The 18897-nt window shown below is 39.7% G+C and overlaps 2 protein-coding genes across 3 annotated transcripts; one reads left to right on the plus strand and one right to left on the minus strand.

Annotated features, from left to right (window-relative positions):
• Positions 1–1538: 1538 nt before the first annotated feature.
• Positions 1539–10696, minus strand: CCT5 (chaperonin containing TCP1 subunit 5). 2 transcript variants are annotated; one of them, XM_054381560.1, is made up of 11 exons: positions 10572–10696; positions 9731–9791; positions 9472–9636; positions 7900–8098; positions 6958–7150; positions 6063–6212; positions 5618–5737; positions 5048–5233; positions 4047–4184; positions 2761–2941; positions 1539–1810 (listed from the first exon to the last, which is right to left on the minus strand). In XM_054381560.1, the coding sequence occupies exons 1-11, from the start codon at positions 10674–10676 to the stop codon at positions 1683–1685; spliced, it is 1626 nt and encodes a 541-aa protein (XP_054237535.1). In that variant the 5' UTR covers positions 10677–10696; the 3' UTR covers positions 1539–1682. The 2 variants fall into 2 exon arrangements, with proteins under 2 accessions (XP_054237535.1, XP_054237536.1); XM_054381561.1 differs by lacking the exon at positions 9472–9636.
• Positions 10697–11526: 830 nt separating this feature from the next.
• On the plus strand, positions 11527–18262 carry ATPSCKMT (ATP synthase c subunit lysine N-methyltransferase). Its single transcript, XM_054381825.1, has 4 exons — positions 11527–11802; positions 13932–14069; positions 15168–15218; positions 17789–18262. The coding sequence occupies exons 1-4, from the start codon at positions 11527–11529 to the stop codon at positions 17984–17986; spliced, it is 663 nt and encodes a 220-aa protein (XP_054237800.1). The 3' UTR covers positions 17987–18262.
• The last annotated feature ends 635 nt before the right edge of the window (positions 18263–18897 follow it).

Consider the following 18897-nt stretch of genomic DNA (forward strand, 5'->3'; position numbering starts at 1 on the left):
ATGTGCTCAGCAATAAAAGGCTGGGGGAAAGGGACGAAAATGTTCAGACTGATAGCATTTCTCTTCCCAAGTAGCCATTATGTGTGATGGAGCCCTGCTTTCCTGCAGACAGTTGAACACCCGCCTGCCAACAGGAAGCAAACGAATTCCTTGTTTTGCTTTGCTTGCATGTATAGCTTTTGGTTGTCAGCTATTGTACTATCTTTATCTCAACCCCTGACTTCTCTTTTGTGATTCTTCCCCCCCACACCGAGTTTCTTAGCTGCCTGCTGGGGCTAGCCCACAACCGGGGACAGGAGTTGAAGGGAAAAAGTAACTTTTTTCACTTCCTATCATGTAGTAGAAGTGTTAGTACAACCGAATTCCTCAAGTTCTAGCTAGCTATGCTACTTTTCTTTTTGTGTTACTGAACAAAGTCAGTAAATGGATCCATGGGATTTTAGATTCACATTCACAACCATGAAGCAATTCTGAGTATCACAGACTGCAGCAGTGATAAAACTAATTAACTGCGGTTGTCCACTGTAAATGAAGCCAAACTGGGAAAAGGCAAAAGAGTAGCAATGGAACAGCTAGTACTTATTTTCTAGCAATGAAAACTTTGCAAGACTGGCTCTTCTCAAGCAGTTCTTTAAACACACTTTTATTATAACCAGTCATGGAACTCTCGCACCCTAAGTCAAAGTTGTTATTTCTATGATTCTTCCTCTCTCAGCACCTGCTGAAGGATATTATGTGACTCAAGTGATGTATAATCACAGCACATAATGATTAGAATGAGATCTGCTAGGTAACTGTGGTCACTGAACAATAAATTTTTTTCTGTAGTACTATGCTTCAAAACTTTAAAACTATGCATGTAAAATGTAACACAAGTAATGCTGACAGTTTCAGTACTTCCCTATCTTTTGAAAACAAAACAAAACCAAAAATACTAAACAACCAAAACCCACAACATTGCACATTGTTTCTGGTCCACCACTTGGTTCTTGCTACTAGTAAATTTTACTCTACAGTCTCAAAAGCGTATCTGGGACTTACAAAGTTGATGCTTTCAATAGTGATAGTAATAGACAAAAAGCTTTGGAAAAAAGTCTCACTTAGCTGAATGTGTATACCCCCAAAAAATTCTTCCTTGCCCATAAATCAGGAATGCAATTAAACAGTGCCACAAAAGAAAAAAAAAATGGAAGCAACTGGAATCATGAAATACAAGTCCTTTAACTCTTCATACTGAAACTGATAATATTGAAATAATATATACTTAAGGTGAGAATTACTGGATGCTGCAGTGATTTTATGCTTTCTTCACTGAAGAGTGACAGACCTTTCTCTTAAAAAGGAGCATTTGTGGGCTTTGCTTACAAGCAGCCAATGGAGTTAGCTGCAGAAGGAATGGTAAAGGACCCATGGTATTTTATTACTGCATTATCAATGTTATTTTCTATACATTCAAGAAGCATTTTCTATGAATACTCACACCTCTCTAAGAAAAGATGCAACAACACTTTGGAAACAAATCATGAAACCACCAGTGTTAAATTGTGTTTTATTTCCAACTATTAGCCATTACAACATCTAAAACAAAGAGTGTCCAAAATAAATAGCTGAAGATGAAGCATCAGAACACTATCATCTTCGCTACTGCTGTGGCCCCCTTAATATTTCTTGCCTTTCAACCTTCACTCTTCAGATTCTCCAGGCCTACGGATATCATCAATCTTCAGAATCATCCTAACAACCTGAGTTGCCAAAGAAATCTGCTGTTTTTTGCCAATCAAGGTTTCTATAACGTTCTGCTGCTTCATATCTGCCAAAAAAAACAAAGCAGAATTAGATACACTCCTCAAATCTAGATATAACATTTAACCTGAGGCAGTAATTTCCACATAATCTTAAAATCATTACTCTTGTCCACCATAGTTGACAGTTTGTATTAACTAGAGAAATTTCTACATACTAGTTTTATGTTTGGGTTCCCAAAGACCTTGGAACATTAAGAGCCAAACTCTTCTTCTAACTAAATCTTCCCCAATTGCAGCTTTTTACTTTTCTGGTTTTTGAAGTACTGTTTCCATACAGAAACATTAGAAGCATCCCAAGGGCTAGAGCAACCACTAAAGCTCAAATGCCGTAAAGCAGAAACACCTCATCAAAGAAAGGTTTTACATCAAAACAATGTCTTACGTCAGGTTGCAAGATTTACCACCTTCTTTTTTGAAAAAGAAAAAAAAAAAAGCAGCAGCAGAAGTGTGAAATGTGTATCTCCAGATAAAGTTTTCATACACTGGTTTCTTAGTCTTCACATGCTTGTTGTATGTTTATGCAAATGTACTAGTGTGAACTACACTTAACTGAAGACATTTCCAACCTTTTGTTTACTTCTTCACAAGCTCTTTCTGTAAAGAAATGTCAGGCTGCAGTGTAAAATAAATTACAAAAAATGTAATACTAAAAACAGCCTGCTCTTAACTCATGCTGAGTAGCTTTTATTGCTGTACCACAAATCAACCAACATCTTCAACTATCTTGCCACCAAATAAAGGCTTTCAAGCAACTGTACACTTTCTACCTTGTAGACATGTATGCCTCTCCACCTGCATTCCCATTTATCACAAGGGGCAAGAGTTCATAACTGAAGTGTTAATTAAACAAACAAACAAACAAACCCAAAAACCCCAAGGGGCAAAATAGTAGCATTTTGATTTCTGAGAAAGAACACCCTGTTATGCTCCTTCTCCCCCATGCAGCAGCTCTTACCATTTGTTCCTTTCTGCAAACAATCAATGCCAAGAGCAGGATTATTTTCCTTCACTTGCCTAGCCCGCACTTCAGTCATAGTCTGTATCGGATTCATACCACTGTTCTCTGACAGTGCCATGGGAATTACCTCCAGGGCATCTGCAAAAGCTCTCATGGCATACTGTTCCAGAGATGGGCACTAGGGAAAAAGACATTTGAATTCATGCAGCTATAAAGTCCAATGCTAGATTTTCACATTACATAAAAATATAGATATAAATTGCATTTTTTTTCTTGGATATATGCATTCTGGTAACTGAACAGATACCTTTGCATGATAGCCACTTCTAATTAAAAGAATTTTAAACTGCTGATACCACAAAAGTGAAAAGGCAAACACTTTCTAGAGAGAAGGGAAGGAACACTTTTAACATTATTTATGGGTAAATGACAACTCCATGCAGAGCTACAGGCTGGGGTCAGAATGGCTGGAGAGCAGCCAGGTGGAAAGGGACCTGGGGGTACTGGTCGACAGCCGCCTGAACATGAGCCAGCAGTGTGCCCAGGTGGCCAAGAGAGCCAATGGCATCCTGGCCTGCATCAGGAATAGTGTGGCCAGCAGGAGCAGGGAGGTCATTGTACCCCTGTACACAGCACTGGTTAGGCCACACCTTAAGTACTGTGTCCAGTTCTGGGCCCCTCAGTTTAGGAAAGATGTTGAATTGCTGGAGCATGTCCAGAGAAGGGCAACGAGGCTGGTGAGAGGCCTTGAGCACAAGCCCTATGAGGAGAGGCTGAGGGAGCTGGGACTGTTTAGCCTGGAGAAGAGGAGGCTCAGAGGTGACCTCATTGCTGTCTACAACTACCCGAAGGGAGGTTGTAGCCAGGAGGGGTTTGGTCTCTTCTCCCAGGCAACCAGCACCAGAATAAGAGGACACAGTTTCAAGCTGCACCAGGGGAGGTTTAGGCTGGAGGTGAGGAGAAAGTTCTTCACAGAGAGAGTGGTTGGCCATTGGAATGGGCTGCCCAGGGAGGTGGTGGAGTCACCATCCCTGGAGGTGTTCAAGAGGGGATTGGACGTGGCACTTGGTGCCATGGTTTAGATAGTCATGAGGTGTAGGGTGACAGGTTGGACTCGATGATCTTTGAGGTCTCTTCCAGCCTTCTTGATTCTATGATTCTATGACAGGAAGTTCCATAACATGCACCTTCTGGAAGCTCTTCAAGTTTCCTTGGAATCTCTTAAAACAGATTTAATCTTTATTTCTCTTCATAAATTAAAGTTGTAACTGTTCCTTTCTTACCTTATCTGCCGCTTCACTGACTGCTAAGGCACAAGAAATCTCAGCTGCACCACCACCATATACAATACGATTATCACGAACAAGATTCCGGATTACACACAATGCATCATGAAGAGATCGCTTTGCTTCTTCAATAATCTGGAATTACAAACCAGCATCTATGATACAATATACACAACTGAAGGCTATGAAGATGCATTTCTGAAAACAGAAATGGAAACTGCAAATAAACTGTATGATCTTTCCATGGCTTTAATGCAGCTGTACTGCTACTATGATGTACTATTTCAAAATATGTTAAGACATCTAGAGGCAAAGAATAAAAAAATGTAGTGTTCTTTTTTAAATCTATGAATTGAAACAACAAAAGGTAGGGTTTTTAATCTTGCTCATTTGCAAGACACAAACCACTAAAATTTTAATGGCAAAAGTACTTTCAGACTGTAATTTGTGCCAACCCACAAATTCAAGATACGTAGAAGGATTTAACAAGTTATGCTAACCTTTAAAGCAGTATTTTTCCCTTCTTAAAGAACTTGTCAGATTAGGGGTTATGTTCTTTTCTTCCTAAGATTTTTCACTCAATGCACGACTTGATCTATACTAAATATAATCTAACACTAACAGTACAAGGAAGAACCAGTTTAAGTACATAAGCATTTAAAATGGCCTCATTCTGTATGTGTGGGTTTTTTTGTTAAACTGAAATAAATCAATTCAGATATGCATGTCTTTACTAAGAGGAGTGTCTCTCCCATGAGAAAAAACATCCCCAAGTAAAATTGTTCTTGTATTTATAAACTATATCATGTACAAATGAGAAAAACTTTTCATTCAAAAATGCAGGATGTGAATCTAATGAGTGACTTCTAACACATAGTCATGATGGGCTACAACCCTCCCCCCATTTGTCTACACTGCAAGGAAAATTTAGTAAGAGTTAATATGCTTTTGAAAGAAACCATATGTATCAAACATACATAATAAATTAAGTATCTCACCATCTTATTTCCTCCTCTAATGAAAATGGTCACAGCTCTGGAATTCTGACACTGTTCAATGACAAGCATTCTGTCCTTCGTCGTTCCAAAGGAAATCTCTCGGACGAGACCCGCAAAACCCAGTTTCTCCGCGGTGAGTTCACAGAAGCGAGGAACAATGCGTCCTCCAGTTGCAATGGCAATTAACTGAAGTGAAAGAATCATCAATTATTTTGAAAAGAATTTCCATTATGCTTTTCATAATGTAAAACTAGTGGAAGACAATCTGCCAAATGCTTACTCCGGAAGATTGTCTTCCCATCACTTCAAAGTATTTTAGGCAATAACTTGTTTCTGCAAACAGTGAAACTAAGCCAGAAACAGCTCTCGCCACATCAAACTTTTAACAAGTAATATGCATACACTCCAACAATAAACCATAATCCCATTTCTCCAATACCTAACCATATTCAGGACTATGCAGTTCTATTCAGATCAGTTTCATTCTACCAACTTTTGAATTGGTACAGCATATTAGTTACCACGTGCTTAAGAACTGGTACAAAGCTCATTTTTAGAAGACTTTCTTACTTCTATTTCAGGTCCGCCAACCCAACGAACAGCAGGCAGCTCATTCTGGAGCAGCAAGTGATTTGCCTCATCATCAAAACCCCACTGGCAAATAGCAAGGTTTGCACCAGTGTCTTTTATCTGAAAGAAACACACAACATCAACTTTCTGATCAGAAGTAACACAGGAGTGAAATCCAGTCTCTATATGGTTTTAATTCTCCTAATTTCTTCAAAACACAGTCTGAAAAAGAACCATCTGGCATAGACTGAGATCAAAGTATACATGTAAGCAGGGTGACACTTGTTTCTTACATAAACCTAACTTTTATTCATAGCCTTACAATTGCTTGTATGTTTTTTCCTATCAGGATTACTAATTCATTTCCAGAAATAAATCAGTGCACTAGCCTATGTGGTATAAAGGGTAAGAAAAAACAGAAAACAGAGATAATCTTCAAGACTACCTGTTTCACCATCTCTTCAAACTTCTCCTTTTCGTATTTCTGCAGTGCCTTGTAATCTTCCACAGATGTGACATCAAGCTTATGCTTGGTTTTAGGCTTAGGTGGTTCAAACGGACAAGTAAGGATTGCAATTTTAGCATCTTTAAGCTCCTGTACAATTTAATGAAAAGAAATTAAAAGGTTGGATTTTGACCTCAGTAACACCTTTTTTCTTCTATATGCAAAACCTGTAACAATTTTTAACAGTGATGTATCTTTTTAAAGTTTAGCGTTTAAAAAACTTCAGTGAAATCATTACTTGCCCTATACACCATGACCACTGAGAATACTACGTGCTCATCTTCACTGACAACTATTATATAATGTTAAACCATCAGTTTTTCCTTTTTATAAACAGTTGTCACCTACTGGAAAAATATTTTTGAATAGTGACAATTTTAAATTGCCTCCATCTTTCTTGAAGTACAACACACAAAGACTTGAAGACCTTATCTAAACAAATAAAAGGACAGCTTCTTGTGTGCTCCAAACATGACAACACAGTAACTCATAAAGCTTAAGAAGCATTTCTTCATACTGAGTTCCATTAAGTATATTATATAGAAGAGCATTTCTGCTTCAATATAGAACTCTGCACCTGTAGTCCTCACTTAGTTGGCCAGTAATATCCCCCAATCATTTCTCAATTTCTAATATTGTTGGAAATTCTAACTTTGTCTCTCCAACGTGAAGACTTTAATGCCACTTTCCCCTTTCTCTATTGATATATGGGTTAAAAACTAGGCCAAAACAAAACATTGTTTAAATACCCTAGAAATGCTATTACAGTAGCTGAAGTGGGCTATGCAACCTTATTCGAGCCATTACATGAGATGAACACAGGGACTTCACTTACTTTAGGCATCTGTGGATGACTGAAATCCTTATCCACAATCACTCCTTTAACCAGCTGTGTATCTTCCAGTCTGCCTCCCACTTTGCCTTGCACTTTGATCAGCTCAAAATCAACATCTTTACGTTCCATATCTGCTACTGTCAGTACAGCATTTACAGCAATTTCTGCCATTTGTCTGTGACAACGGTTAACTCTAAGTTTTAAAAACATACAATAAAGTTGCATTACATTGCCATAATTTGAAAGAAAAAAAAAAAGTGATTCTATCAGAGAGAAAAAAAATATCACTTATAGTTAACAAATTTTGTATGCTAGATCAAGTGAGGAGATCCTGCTTGTTTTTTCACATAAATAAAAGATACTAAATATGGTAGAAAACAAAACGATTACATGGTTTGTCTAAGTAGTCTTTGTGGCCATCATCTCAAGACACAGATTTGAAACAAGCTACTAAGAAACATTCAAGTCACAGAAACCACTGTTAATGACAGCTCTGCACAATGTCTAATTTATATACTACTAATAGAATCTGCAATGAAAAATGGACTTATGGGACTATCCTACAAATTTTTTATTTTTAGGAAAAAAATAACCCCAAACCAAACGTTCAGAATATAACGACATTACTTTTAAAAGGTTTGCACTATTCTTGGATTTTGCTATGGTGCAGAAATCTGGAACAGGTCAAAATGAAATCAACTTTGTAGCTCTTTAGCCTCATGGAGTGGATCATTTATAGAAAAAGGATTTAAAATTTTTTATCCTGAGACACAAATCCATTGAGAAATTTGCCAAAATCAAACATAAAAGAGCCTTCAGCAGATCTTCTAATTATGCAAAACCTTTAATAGTCCTTCAAAACACCCATAACAATTTCCCATTTCAAATCAAAGTGGTTTTTAAGAGAAACTTAAATAACCCTCTGAAGTTTTAGTGACTTACACTTTAGAACCTAGCGTTGTCTTAGCTGTCTGGATCAGAGGTTCGATGTTTTGTGGATCAACTGGAAAGCTGTCACTGATTTTGTCTAGATGCTCAATAGCAATGCGGGCTGCCTGCTCATAACCATCTGCTATTCTGATAGGGTGAATACCACGGTCTAGTAATTGCTCAGCCTGTTCCAGTAATGCTCCAGCCAGAACTATAAAACAAAATTTTGAAATAACAATTACTCTTCCACAGACTAAAGCAACATTTTAAACACATTATCAGAAGATTAAAAAGCATGCCTTCCCATTTTTTGTATATTTTAACAGTTTGAAATATCGAAAGACAAAATCAAGTTAGGACAGGTGTAAGAAAATGATGCTGAAATATTCTGAAAGCATAAAGACGACTTTTAACACCAACTTAAAACATAACTGCATTTAGCAAAGACACAAAAGCATCTTTCTAATTAAGAGACTGGAGAACAGTGACAAGTGGAATTCCTCAGGGATCTGTACTGTTTAGCATCTGACAGTGACATTGACAGTGGCATCCAGTGCACCCTCAGCAAGTTTGCTATGACATCAAGCTGCATAGCACTGTGTTTGGGGGAATGGATGCCATCCAGCAGGATCTTAGACAGGCTTGAGAAGTGACAGCTGCAAGGTCTTGCATCTGGGTTGGGTCAATCCCAGGCACAAACAGAGGCTGGGTGCAGCATGGGTTGAGAGCAGCTCTGAAGAATTAGACTTGGGTGTACTGATTGGTAAGAAGCTCACCATGAGCCAGCACTGCACTCCTACAGCCCAGAAGCCAAACTGCATCCCCGGCTGCATCAAGAGAAGTGTGGTCAGCGTGTCAAGAGCAGTGATTCTGTTTCTTTGCTCTGCTCTTCTGAGACCCCCCCGCCCCCCCCCCCCCACCTCAAACACTGTATCCAGTTCTCATGTCCCCATCATAAGGAGGACACAGAGCTGTTGAAGAGAGTCCAGAGAAGGGCCACAAAGCTGATCCAAAGGCTGGAACACCTCTGCTATGAGGACAGGCTGAGGGAGCTGGGGATGCTCAGCCTAGAGAACACTCTGGGGGGGTGACGACTTCTGAGCTGCCTTCCAATACATGAAGGGATCCTACAGGAAGTCTGGAGAGGGATTTTCATAATGATGTCTAGCAACAGGACAAGAGGGAATGGTTTTAAGCTGGGGAAAGTCGGTTCAGACTAGATCTTAGGAAGATCCAGTACAAAGGTGGTGGGACTCTGGAATAGGCTGCCCAGGGAAGCTGTAGATGCCTCCTCCCTGGAGGTGTTCAAGGCCAGACTGGATGAGGCCTTCAGCAGCAGGATCTAGTTGAAAGGTGTCGCTGCCCATGACAGTGAGGTTGGAGTAGATGATCGTTAACGTCTCTTCCAACCTAAGTCATTCTATGATTCTAGTAGAACAACTAACAGGAATGCTGAAGCAGTAAATACTCTAAAAGCCAGCTACAGAAAAGCTGCAGTTACTTTGCAAATTATTTCTTAAAATATCTTAAGAAGCTTTATTTTAAAGCTGGAAATGGTAAGTTAAATTTAAAATCTTTTATTACCAACAACTCCAGTAGTTCCATCACCAATCTCATCATCCTGAGACTTAGACAGCTCCACCATAAGTTTGGCTATCTGGTGATCCACATCCATCATATTCAGTATAGTAGCACCATCATTTGTCACGGTCACCTCACCATCTTTGTCCACCATCATTTTATCCAAGCCTAAAAAAAAATATATTCAAAGCATGAAGGAAAATCTAGAAAATGCCCTAAAACAATTACTGTGAAGGAACTATTAAAATAATTTCATTATTACCGTTGGGCCCAAGGGATGTTCTCAGAGTGCTTGCTACAGCTTTTGCTGCCATTATGTGAGACTATAAAATAAAGAAGAAACAAATTAAATCATTATCATGCATCCCAAAATCATAGTCTCAAGCAAAGCAAAATACACAAATATTGTAAATCAACAGAGAATCGTCAATCACGACAGAAGAAAATAATCAGTATATGCCTATTGATTTTATGCCAGAAACATTCCCCTGCCTTTTCTTGCACAGCTTAAGCATGCAAAAGCAGAGCAGCTAAAATGACTGCCTCGAGACTTAAAACAGGAAAGCAACAGAAGCGTTTAACTATAAAAGGAGAAGCCAGCAGCTCTGTTCCACTCTTCCGAAGCCAGCTTTTAAATTGCACACATTCGCACAAGACTGCCTACTCACGCCGCACAGCCTTTCTTAAGAACAATGACCAATCTTCAGGCAGGGCGAGGTTATCTATGGGAAGGGGCTGCGGGAAGATTCCCTGCCTGCGGCGACCCAGAGCCACTGGGAGGGGTGCGCTGCACCTACAGGCGAGACGACCCTAAAGCTACACGAACCAAAGAAAGAGACTCTACAGACCTTATGCTGCGGGTGGGGGATTCCCAGCCCCGGGGGCCATGCCCTGTCTCTCCAGCTCCCCCACACAGGCGTCCTGCGCCCAAGCCGGGGCAGAAGGCAAGCGCAAAACCATCTCGTCCCAATAGGCTCCCATCCTCCCCCCAAGGCCCAACAGCGCCGGCTTCCCATCCCTAACGGCAGCATGGCGCGGCGCGGCGCGGCCCGCCCAACGAGGGCCTATGGACGGATTGTCGGCTCCAGCGGCCGCTCGCTCACCTTGAGCGCCTCGAGACCCATGAGGCGCGTTTTGCGCTCCTGGTCTTTGAGGATTAGGAAGGGGCGCCCATACTCATCGAACGCCAAAGTCCCCATGGCCGACATGATGGCGACTGGTACCACTCCTGCTGAGCCCGCACCTCGCACAGACGGATGTCGCCGTGACGCAGGACGCTCACCCGCGCGGCGCCACGCCGGCGCAGTCAGCAGCCGCGCGACTCATCTTACGGGTGGGATGTATATGGCGCCTCCAGCGGAGCTTTCTGGAAGCATCTGGTACGGTGGGAGCCGCGCACAGCTCGCGACGGGGGCCAGGGCGGGTATGTGGAAAGGAGGGCACTGTATGGGGTAGGGTATGGTATGGGCGGAAGCGTGGTGGTGACAGGATGCACCGGGTGACATGAAAGGTAAAGACTGGAGACAGACACAGTAGATGGGTGCTCTCCGCTTCTCTCCGGAGGGCTGCCAGAAACACTTCGGTCTCCCTCGCGTGGGGAGGTGGTATTGCCCTGGTTCTGAGTGAGCTCGGCGCGGGCTGTCATAGGGTGGCCGACCGATCGGCAGCTTCGCAGCTGGGTACGTTGTACTCTGGAGGAAAATGCCTCCTGAAAGGCAGATCAACAGTTGATCGGGGACGTTTCTTTGAGAGTGGGCTCCTGTGCCTTCCGTGACGGAAGGATCGCGCCTGCGCCGTCCCCGGGCGGATCGGGCGCGCTGCTGCCCGGCCGGGTGGGAAGAGCTGCGAGCTTAAGCGGAAACTTGCTCAGAAAAGTTAAGCTGGCGCTTCAGTTTCTCAAAATCAGTAGTAGTAACATTTCCACAGGGTCGAAGAAGCAGCTGAAGGCATGCAAGGGCTTTTCCTGGTGTCCTGTGTCTGATATTCTAGACTGGTTTGTCTTTAGTATGTAATAAAGCTATTAGAGAAAATACTCTTTAATATCTGCTCCTAGGTGTGATGTTTAAGGCACTAGCGAACGAGAACCATGCAGCAGGGGCCCAAGAAGACTGCGGGAGCAGCTCCAGGAGGAGCTGGGGTCTGTTGGTCACAGCCGGTGTCGGTGGGACCTTGTTGGCACTCTATGCTGTGGTTATCCCCTTCGTGACCCCAGCTTTGAGGAAAGTGTGCCTGCCCTTCGTTCCTGCAACTTCCACTCAAATCCAGAATGTGCTGAAAATGTTAGAAAACAGAAGTGGCTCTCTAGTTGACATTGGTAGCGGGGATGGCCGTATTGTAAGTTATGGATGTCACCTTCCTTTTTATATCACCTCTCAAAGAAGTCCCAAATACTCCAGCAGAGGCAGCTTGTGTTTTTCTCATATTTCTTGTCTTATATTTGGCATCTCGTGGTTTTGTTTGGATCTTCATGAAAAGGCTCAAAGCTGAGAAAGCTTTACATTCAGTTTAGATGACTACAGTCTTAATCTGCAGCTTGGCAAGGTAGTGTACAAAATAATAACCTCATGCTGTTACCTAGAGGGAATCGCATGGCAATGCGATCCAAGTATTGGTATTGTGATTGCCAAGGAGCTGTGCTTCAACAGATTTGTGGCTGCAGCATGTGAGGCTTAAATAGCACTGTGCTTTTTGAACCTACAACTCTATGAAGGCGACAGAAAAAGGGAGAGTGAGGAATAATCGATGCATTACAAAAATAAAAATCCTGGTACTGTCAGAACTATAGTTTTCCCACCTTTGTGGGAAGCGGTGCTTGCTGCCTCACTTCAGTATGGTGAAATGGAATATCTGCCAAGAGACATGGTGAGAATCACCAAAGCCAAAGTGATAACTGTGCTTCCAGGATGTTGTCTGAATGCCCAAGGTCATGAGGGTGTAGTGGAGAATGGTGTGGGATTATTTTGTGGTTGTGATGTTTTATGTACCATTCATAATCATCTGCTTCAAGGTAATTTTAGCAACAGGATGATGCACTATATAGGTTTTGATGGAAACAAGTAAGTTGTTGAATGCTACTGTTGTCCATATTTCATGTGAATGATTATTTGTCCACACAAAAAAACCCCATGTGTCGAAGTTGCTTAGAAGGAACTGTGCCCCAGTAGAAACAGAAAAGCATGTAGGTACAAGAGAATTTCAGTTTCTGATGCCCTCTCTGCTCATCATTGCTATTGTTGCCCCTCATCTGAGGCATCTAATTTGACTAAGTATGGCATGCTTAATTTATATTTATATATATGTATGTATGTATGTATGCATATATAGGGGCCTAACTGGAGACTGAAGACTATTTGGAGAGCCAGGTGGCTAAAATTGAATGCTTGATGTTGCCTTAATGCATTTGTCCTGAAAAAAGTTGAGCTTATATTTACATGCTTTAAAAATTTTAGCATGTACTCATGTGTAAGTGGTGGATAAATATTACCATATTTTTATTTCTGAGCATGGTAAAAATGTCAGATTCTTTTAGCATTTTCACAAATGCTGTGTGCATGATGGAAGATAAATTTTAATCGTAAAACACATTGTCCAGATAGTGCTGTTTGAGAACCTCTAATAAGAAATGTGTACCTCTTCCTGAGTTTACTGTGCCTGATGTGTAATTCATAGTTCACCAGGCTATTCCTGATTAAAAGTTGGCAGTAACCTTTTAAATTATAAAATAAACCTTAGTTGTAGAAAATTACGTCTTTTTGTGTTTCAGTTTAATTTTTTTTCATTTTCTATAAAATCATTAGACATTGCTCTTGTTTGAAAACAATTGCAATACAGTTTAACAATTCTAAATCTTAGATCCTAAGATTCTAATTAAGAGCAATGTCTTTGAAAATCTATTTGTTACCTGAATTACCTTTTGCTTTTTAAAATGATATATGAAAATTCGAATTGGATGAAAACTATAGTGTGAGATTTACATGTAGGGTTTTTTTCAATTTTTAATCTGCATGTAAATTTTTTACCTTCATTTAAAAAGAAAAATATATGTCAACAGATAACTTTCATAAGTAGGTCACTTTGGCACCAATTCAAGGGTCTCTCAAGTGCCTACCCATCACTGTTTTCAAATAAGTGCTCTAATTTTGAGTGGACAGTTATGGTAGTCTTTAAATCCAGAGTAGTATCATGAATATGTTAAATCATAGTCCTACTACAAGCTTTGCCCTGTTTAAGTGGTTCATTTTGTTCATCTGAAAATATCTATTAATTTCAGTGGAGCTAGTCATAATAGTAAATTGTAGTTTGAGTTTTTGTTCCCTATACTGCTAAACTGTTGGGGATTAAAGTTTAAGTGATATAAAATAGTGCTATCCTTTGATTTACATTGTAAATAAAACTATGTGTGCCCATTTAGATGAATACACTTTCTCTGTTTCTAAGTAAAGATTAATTTCCCTTCCTTGTAGGTGATAGCAGCTGCAAAAAAGGGATTCAAAGCTGTTGGTTATGAATTAAATCCCTGGCTAGTTTGGTACTCCAGATACCGTGCCTGGAGAGATGGGGTACATCAGAACACCAAATTTTATATTTCAGACTTATGGAAGGTAGGTGGTGAAGTATGCAAGAATAAATCTGGGACGTTTGAGTGATTTCCGTAATTTGAAAGTACTTACTTGAAAGAACCAGAATGCTGACTGGCCACAAGGTGCTGTATTGGGCTTTGAGAAAAGTACTTCATCCCATAGAAACTAGGCTCATGACACTGCTCTGCTGGTTTTGTGCTTTCGTGAAGTGCTGTCCTTTTTCAGAGCAGGCTCCTCAAGCACACTATGTAGTGCTTGTGTTTGATGAATGATGCAGGGTGCTGTAATGTCAGGCTTCGCTCCAGGATGATTCTGTGGAGTCAGTAAAAAGATTATTGCTTATGTGTAAGATCACAATCTGATCTGGCATTTCATTAGATGTGTTCTTTAATAGCTGTACAATGTGTTATCTAGTTTTGAGTGTGTCTCTAAGGTAACTTACATACATATGGAGATTTGTTTTACAATTTTCAGTCATTTGAGTCACAATTGCTTCTTTAATGAGACATACTTTTTTGGTGTCATACTATTCCTGTGGGGGTTTTGTCTGTTTTTTTGTTTGTTTTGTTTTTAATTGTTTGTGGGTTTTTGTTTGTTTGCATTTAAGAATGGCATTTTGTAATGTGTAAAGTGGATACCAGGAATTTTGGGTAGAAGTGCGAATGTACTGTTTTTATCATTGTGCATTGAGGACCATAGGAAAGCTTCATGGCACTAACTGGAAGAATGCAGGCATTGGAATGCCTGACAAGTTTTTATAGCTATTTAACATTTGATAAAAGTTGGGACAGACTTAAAGCATGCATCATTTTAACATATACAGGAGTGTGGAAACCAGCCATGAGTAAAATCATGGAGGTATAATACTTTCTGTGCTACTAGAGTTGCTGCCATATTCTTGGCCAGGCAATAGAACTTTTTTTTCATCTGTTTGGCAATATAAATTTGCCTTTGTGTGGAAATTTCTGTGATGAAAAGTTGATACTGGATCTCTTTCCTTATTTTTGGTCTAATTTGCTGTTGAAAAAAGTGCAGCTAGAGGAATTAGAGGGAATAATGGTGAAAACTACAGATAGAAATGGAATTTTCATTAAGACTTGTTCTCAAATTTTGTTTTAGGTTTCTTTTTCCTGTTACACAAATGTTGTTGTTTTTGGGGTACCTCAGATGGTAAGTTTATTAATTTTGCATTGTTTAATTGTTTTAATGCCAAGGCATTCAGTGTTAATACATTCAGCTGCAAAATGAAACAACCTGCAGAATGCCAAAAGTAGTTAATACCAACATTTTGGTATTTCATTGTTGCTTATAGAATCATAGAGTGGTTTGGGTTGGAATGTTCATGATAAAGCCTGGTAAAATTCGTTGCAGTGTACAGACTGGAGCTCTGAAAATATATATGTTATTTTGAGAAGTATTTTCTGTCCATTTTTAGTTCAGAACCAAAATGAAAACTGCTGTGCTGAGGTTGCTTGGAGGGAAGGTGATAGATTGGTTCTTGGAAATTTCAGTTTTTCATACTGAAAAAACAGAGGCACCAGATGGAATAGGAAATTTGCTACGGCTGATTTTTGGGAACCTTGTTAAAGGCGAATATTGAACTTTGCTTATGTTCTTCTCCAAAAATGGGATCACTGCAAAAAGGCCAGCAACTGATATATTGAAATAAACCCTTGCAGTCTAACATAGGCAAGGGATTAGGAAGGGAAGCAAATACTTCAAATATAATAGTTATAGTACCAGTCCACACAAGTTCTTTGCTTTTAGGAAGGCATTGCAGCCTATGTTCACTGTGTTCCTGGGGAAAATGTGTTTTTCAAATGTGGTATAGAAATTGAGTTGCATAGTGATTGCTTTAGTGATGTTTGATAAATGCAGTCAGACTTTACATTCACTTTGGCTTTCGACTTGATCTAGTTTTCTTTTTACTAGACAATTGGGGAAAAAAATCTTAAATAATCTTGATATTTTGATTTATTATTAGTATTGTATGTATAGGTTGAATGCATATGGAGGAATGAAACAGAAGTATCCTATAAATTCTGTATTGCTTTCTCTACTAAGGCCAGTGTGGGATGAAATGAGTGAAGGGCTTTAGGTGATTCTATACCATAAAACATATACTGGTTATATTTCTGTAGCACTAACAGGAAGATGCAACAAGAAGCATAATAAAGCTTCCCTATTCTTTTCTTTTTATTTAACAGGACTGCAATTTAAATACCTACTTTATTTTGATTCCCCTCCCCCTCTATTTTGTAGGCGGTGTACTAGTGAGAACAAATGTTACTTGTGCTACCGACGTTGCTGGGGTTGAATGTTACCTGTTCTCTAGTGGGGAGGGAGCAATATAAATACTTGACTTAATTCAGTAAACTGGAAATAAACAAATGCCCTAGGAAAATGTGAGTAAACCTCTCAGAAACACTGTCTTAACTTTAAAGGTAATAGTATAAAGTAGGATAAATTAGCAACAGCTATGGTAGAAGAATAACTTCAGTAAATACTAGATTAAGTTCTTTCAATAATGATACTATATGAATGGAGCAGGTACAGACATATGAACTGCTGTGTTTCCTGGACATTAATTTGCTCATGATTTCTTTAAATTTACTTTGGAAGTTGTGAATGGTTAGTCTCCTGAATGATTAAATTTATTTTCTAGAAGCTAAAATGCAATTTCTCCTTTTTACTGAGGGTAATAGATCTCTTTAGCTTTTAATAATTCTGGCCTGATTTGATGCTGTCACGCAGTGCTTTTGCTACATACCCAAGAGTAGTCTGCAGGACTTGGATTTACTGATCTTCAGGGAAGTCTAAGACCTCTCTGTTCTTGCAAGTATCTGGGGAGAAGTGTGTTTACGTATAAGTCATTGCAGGGAGACTTTTACTTGTTCAAAGTGGGATGACAGAATCTTACCAGGTGTTCATGTTTGCAGCTTTGCTGTGTTTTAGCTGATTATACACTGTACAATATGTTTAGTAAACTGTGTATTTATGTAGATATGCCAAAACCCACCAACCCTGACTTGATATGAAGTATAGTATGATCATAGCACCTAATCTTACTGAGAGATTTAGCTTAAAAACTAATTTGACTGTTTGGTTCAAAGATACAATTATTTTCTGCTGGACTATTAATGAAGTTTTCCAAATTGACCTAAAATAGATAGGAGATGTCACTAATTTTCATCAGTAGTCATTAAAAAACAGGCTATGTCTGTATTTGTGATTTCTTTAACAACTTTGTCCTTTCTTTTCTGGTCTCAGTTCAGTTTGAGGTACCAAAGTAGGCTTATTTTTTCTCATTTACTTAAGGTGAAGTAGCAAAAATGTTTAAAAACATTTGCTGTGTGGATGCAATCAGAGCACAGAACACTTAAAAGTATTCAAAGGTAACTCTTTGATATATTAGATCTATGACTATAATTTTCCTAAAGTACACTATTGTGAGCTTAAATACAGCTACTATAGGATGTTGCATCAAAGGCACATCCTTTGTGTGTGTGCTAGTGAAAGCTATCTGCAGCCTTTGGATATACATTTTCTTCAGTCAGCCTTGTTTTCTGATAATATTCTGATCAGGTTCAAAGCCAAAAACCTGTATCAGGAATACTTTCCTAAATTTTTTTCCAGAAATTCTTCAAACTTTAGACTTCCCTTAAGCACATGAATTAGATTCTAAAAATGACATTTCTGTTTTTTACTGCTTCTGAAAGCTTTTGGTTGTTGCTTAACAGATGCCACAGTTGGAGAAGAAGCTGGAAGAAGAACTTGGGTATAATGCCAGAATCATTGCCTGTCGTTTCCCTTTCCCTTCCTGGATCCCAGATCACACTGCCGGAGAGGGAATAGACACTGTGTGGGCCTATGATTTGAAACGTTCTAGAGGATGTGAAACAAAAAGCTTGGAAATTACACCAGAGATGGAATCCTAAAATCTAATTTTGTTTAGTATTGGAGTTTTTGGCTTTGACTTCACCTGTTGAAGATGAGATTAATGTGAATAGAGCCCCAAAAATACAGAGTTATATGTTCTCTAAAATAACCTTAGTACACTGATTATCTGAAAGTACACAAAGGTTCTTGAAAAGTGTGGTTCAATGGCTTAATGAATTAGCAACAATTATGAGAAAGTTTTACAGAAGCAGAAAATTTTGATATGGAAAATGGGATAAAACACAGTTCACTACTGTTAAAGGGAATGTATTTTAATGGACTTGTGTATTAAAGGAAAATTAAAATGCTCTAATTGGTGAACTCAATACATGTGTTCTTTCTGAGCCTACACAGCATTTGGTGGTGGTGGTGGTGTTGGAAGTAGCATGCAAACAGCTTATCAAATGAGCTGTGATTCCCAGTGTATTGGGTTTGGTCGAGCTGGAGTTAATTCTCCTCAGAGTATCTTTCTAGTGCTGTGCTTTGCAGTGCTGCATCTGAGCGTTGATAACACACCAGTGTTTCAGCTACTGCTGAACAAGCACATTTCCCTGCCCCAAGAGTACACTGAGGCGTGAGCGAGATCTTGGGAGGGGATGTGGCCGGGCCAGCTGACCCAAACCAGCCAAAGGGGTATTCCATGGCATATGATGTCAGCTCAGATATACGAACAAAGTGAAAGAAGGAAGTGTGGAGATACTCATCCATGGCGTCTGTCCTCCCAAGCAACTGCTAGGGATAGAGCCCTGCTTCCTGGGAGTGACCAAAGGTAGTCTGCTGATGGGAAGTAGAGATTAACATCTCTCTTTGATTTTGCTTCTGTTCACAGTCTTTGCTTGTGCTTAGCCTTATTAAATTGCTTCTACCTTATTACCAGCCTTTTGTTATATTTTCCTCTCTCCCCTGTCCA

Source organism: Indicator indicator, chromosome 6 (genome assembly GCF_027791375.1).
Source record: "Indicator indicator isolate 239-I01 chromosome 6, UM_Iind_1.1, whole genome shotgun sequence".
In the NCBI taxonomy this organism is placed as follows: domain Eukaryota; kingdom Metazoa; phylum Chordata; class Aves; order Piciformes; family Indicatoridae; genus Indicator; species Indicator indicator.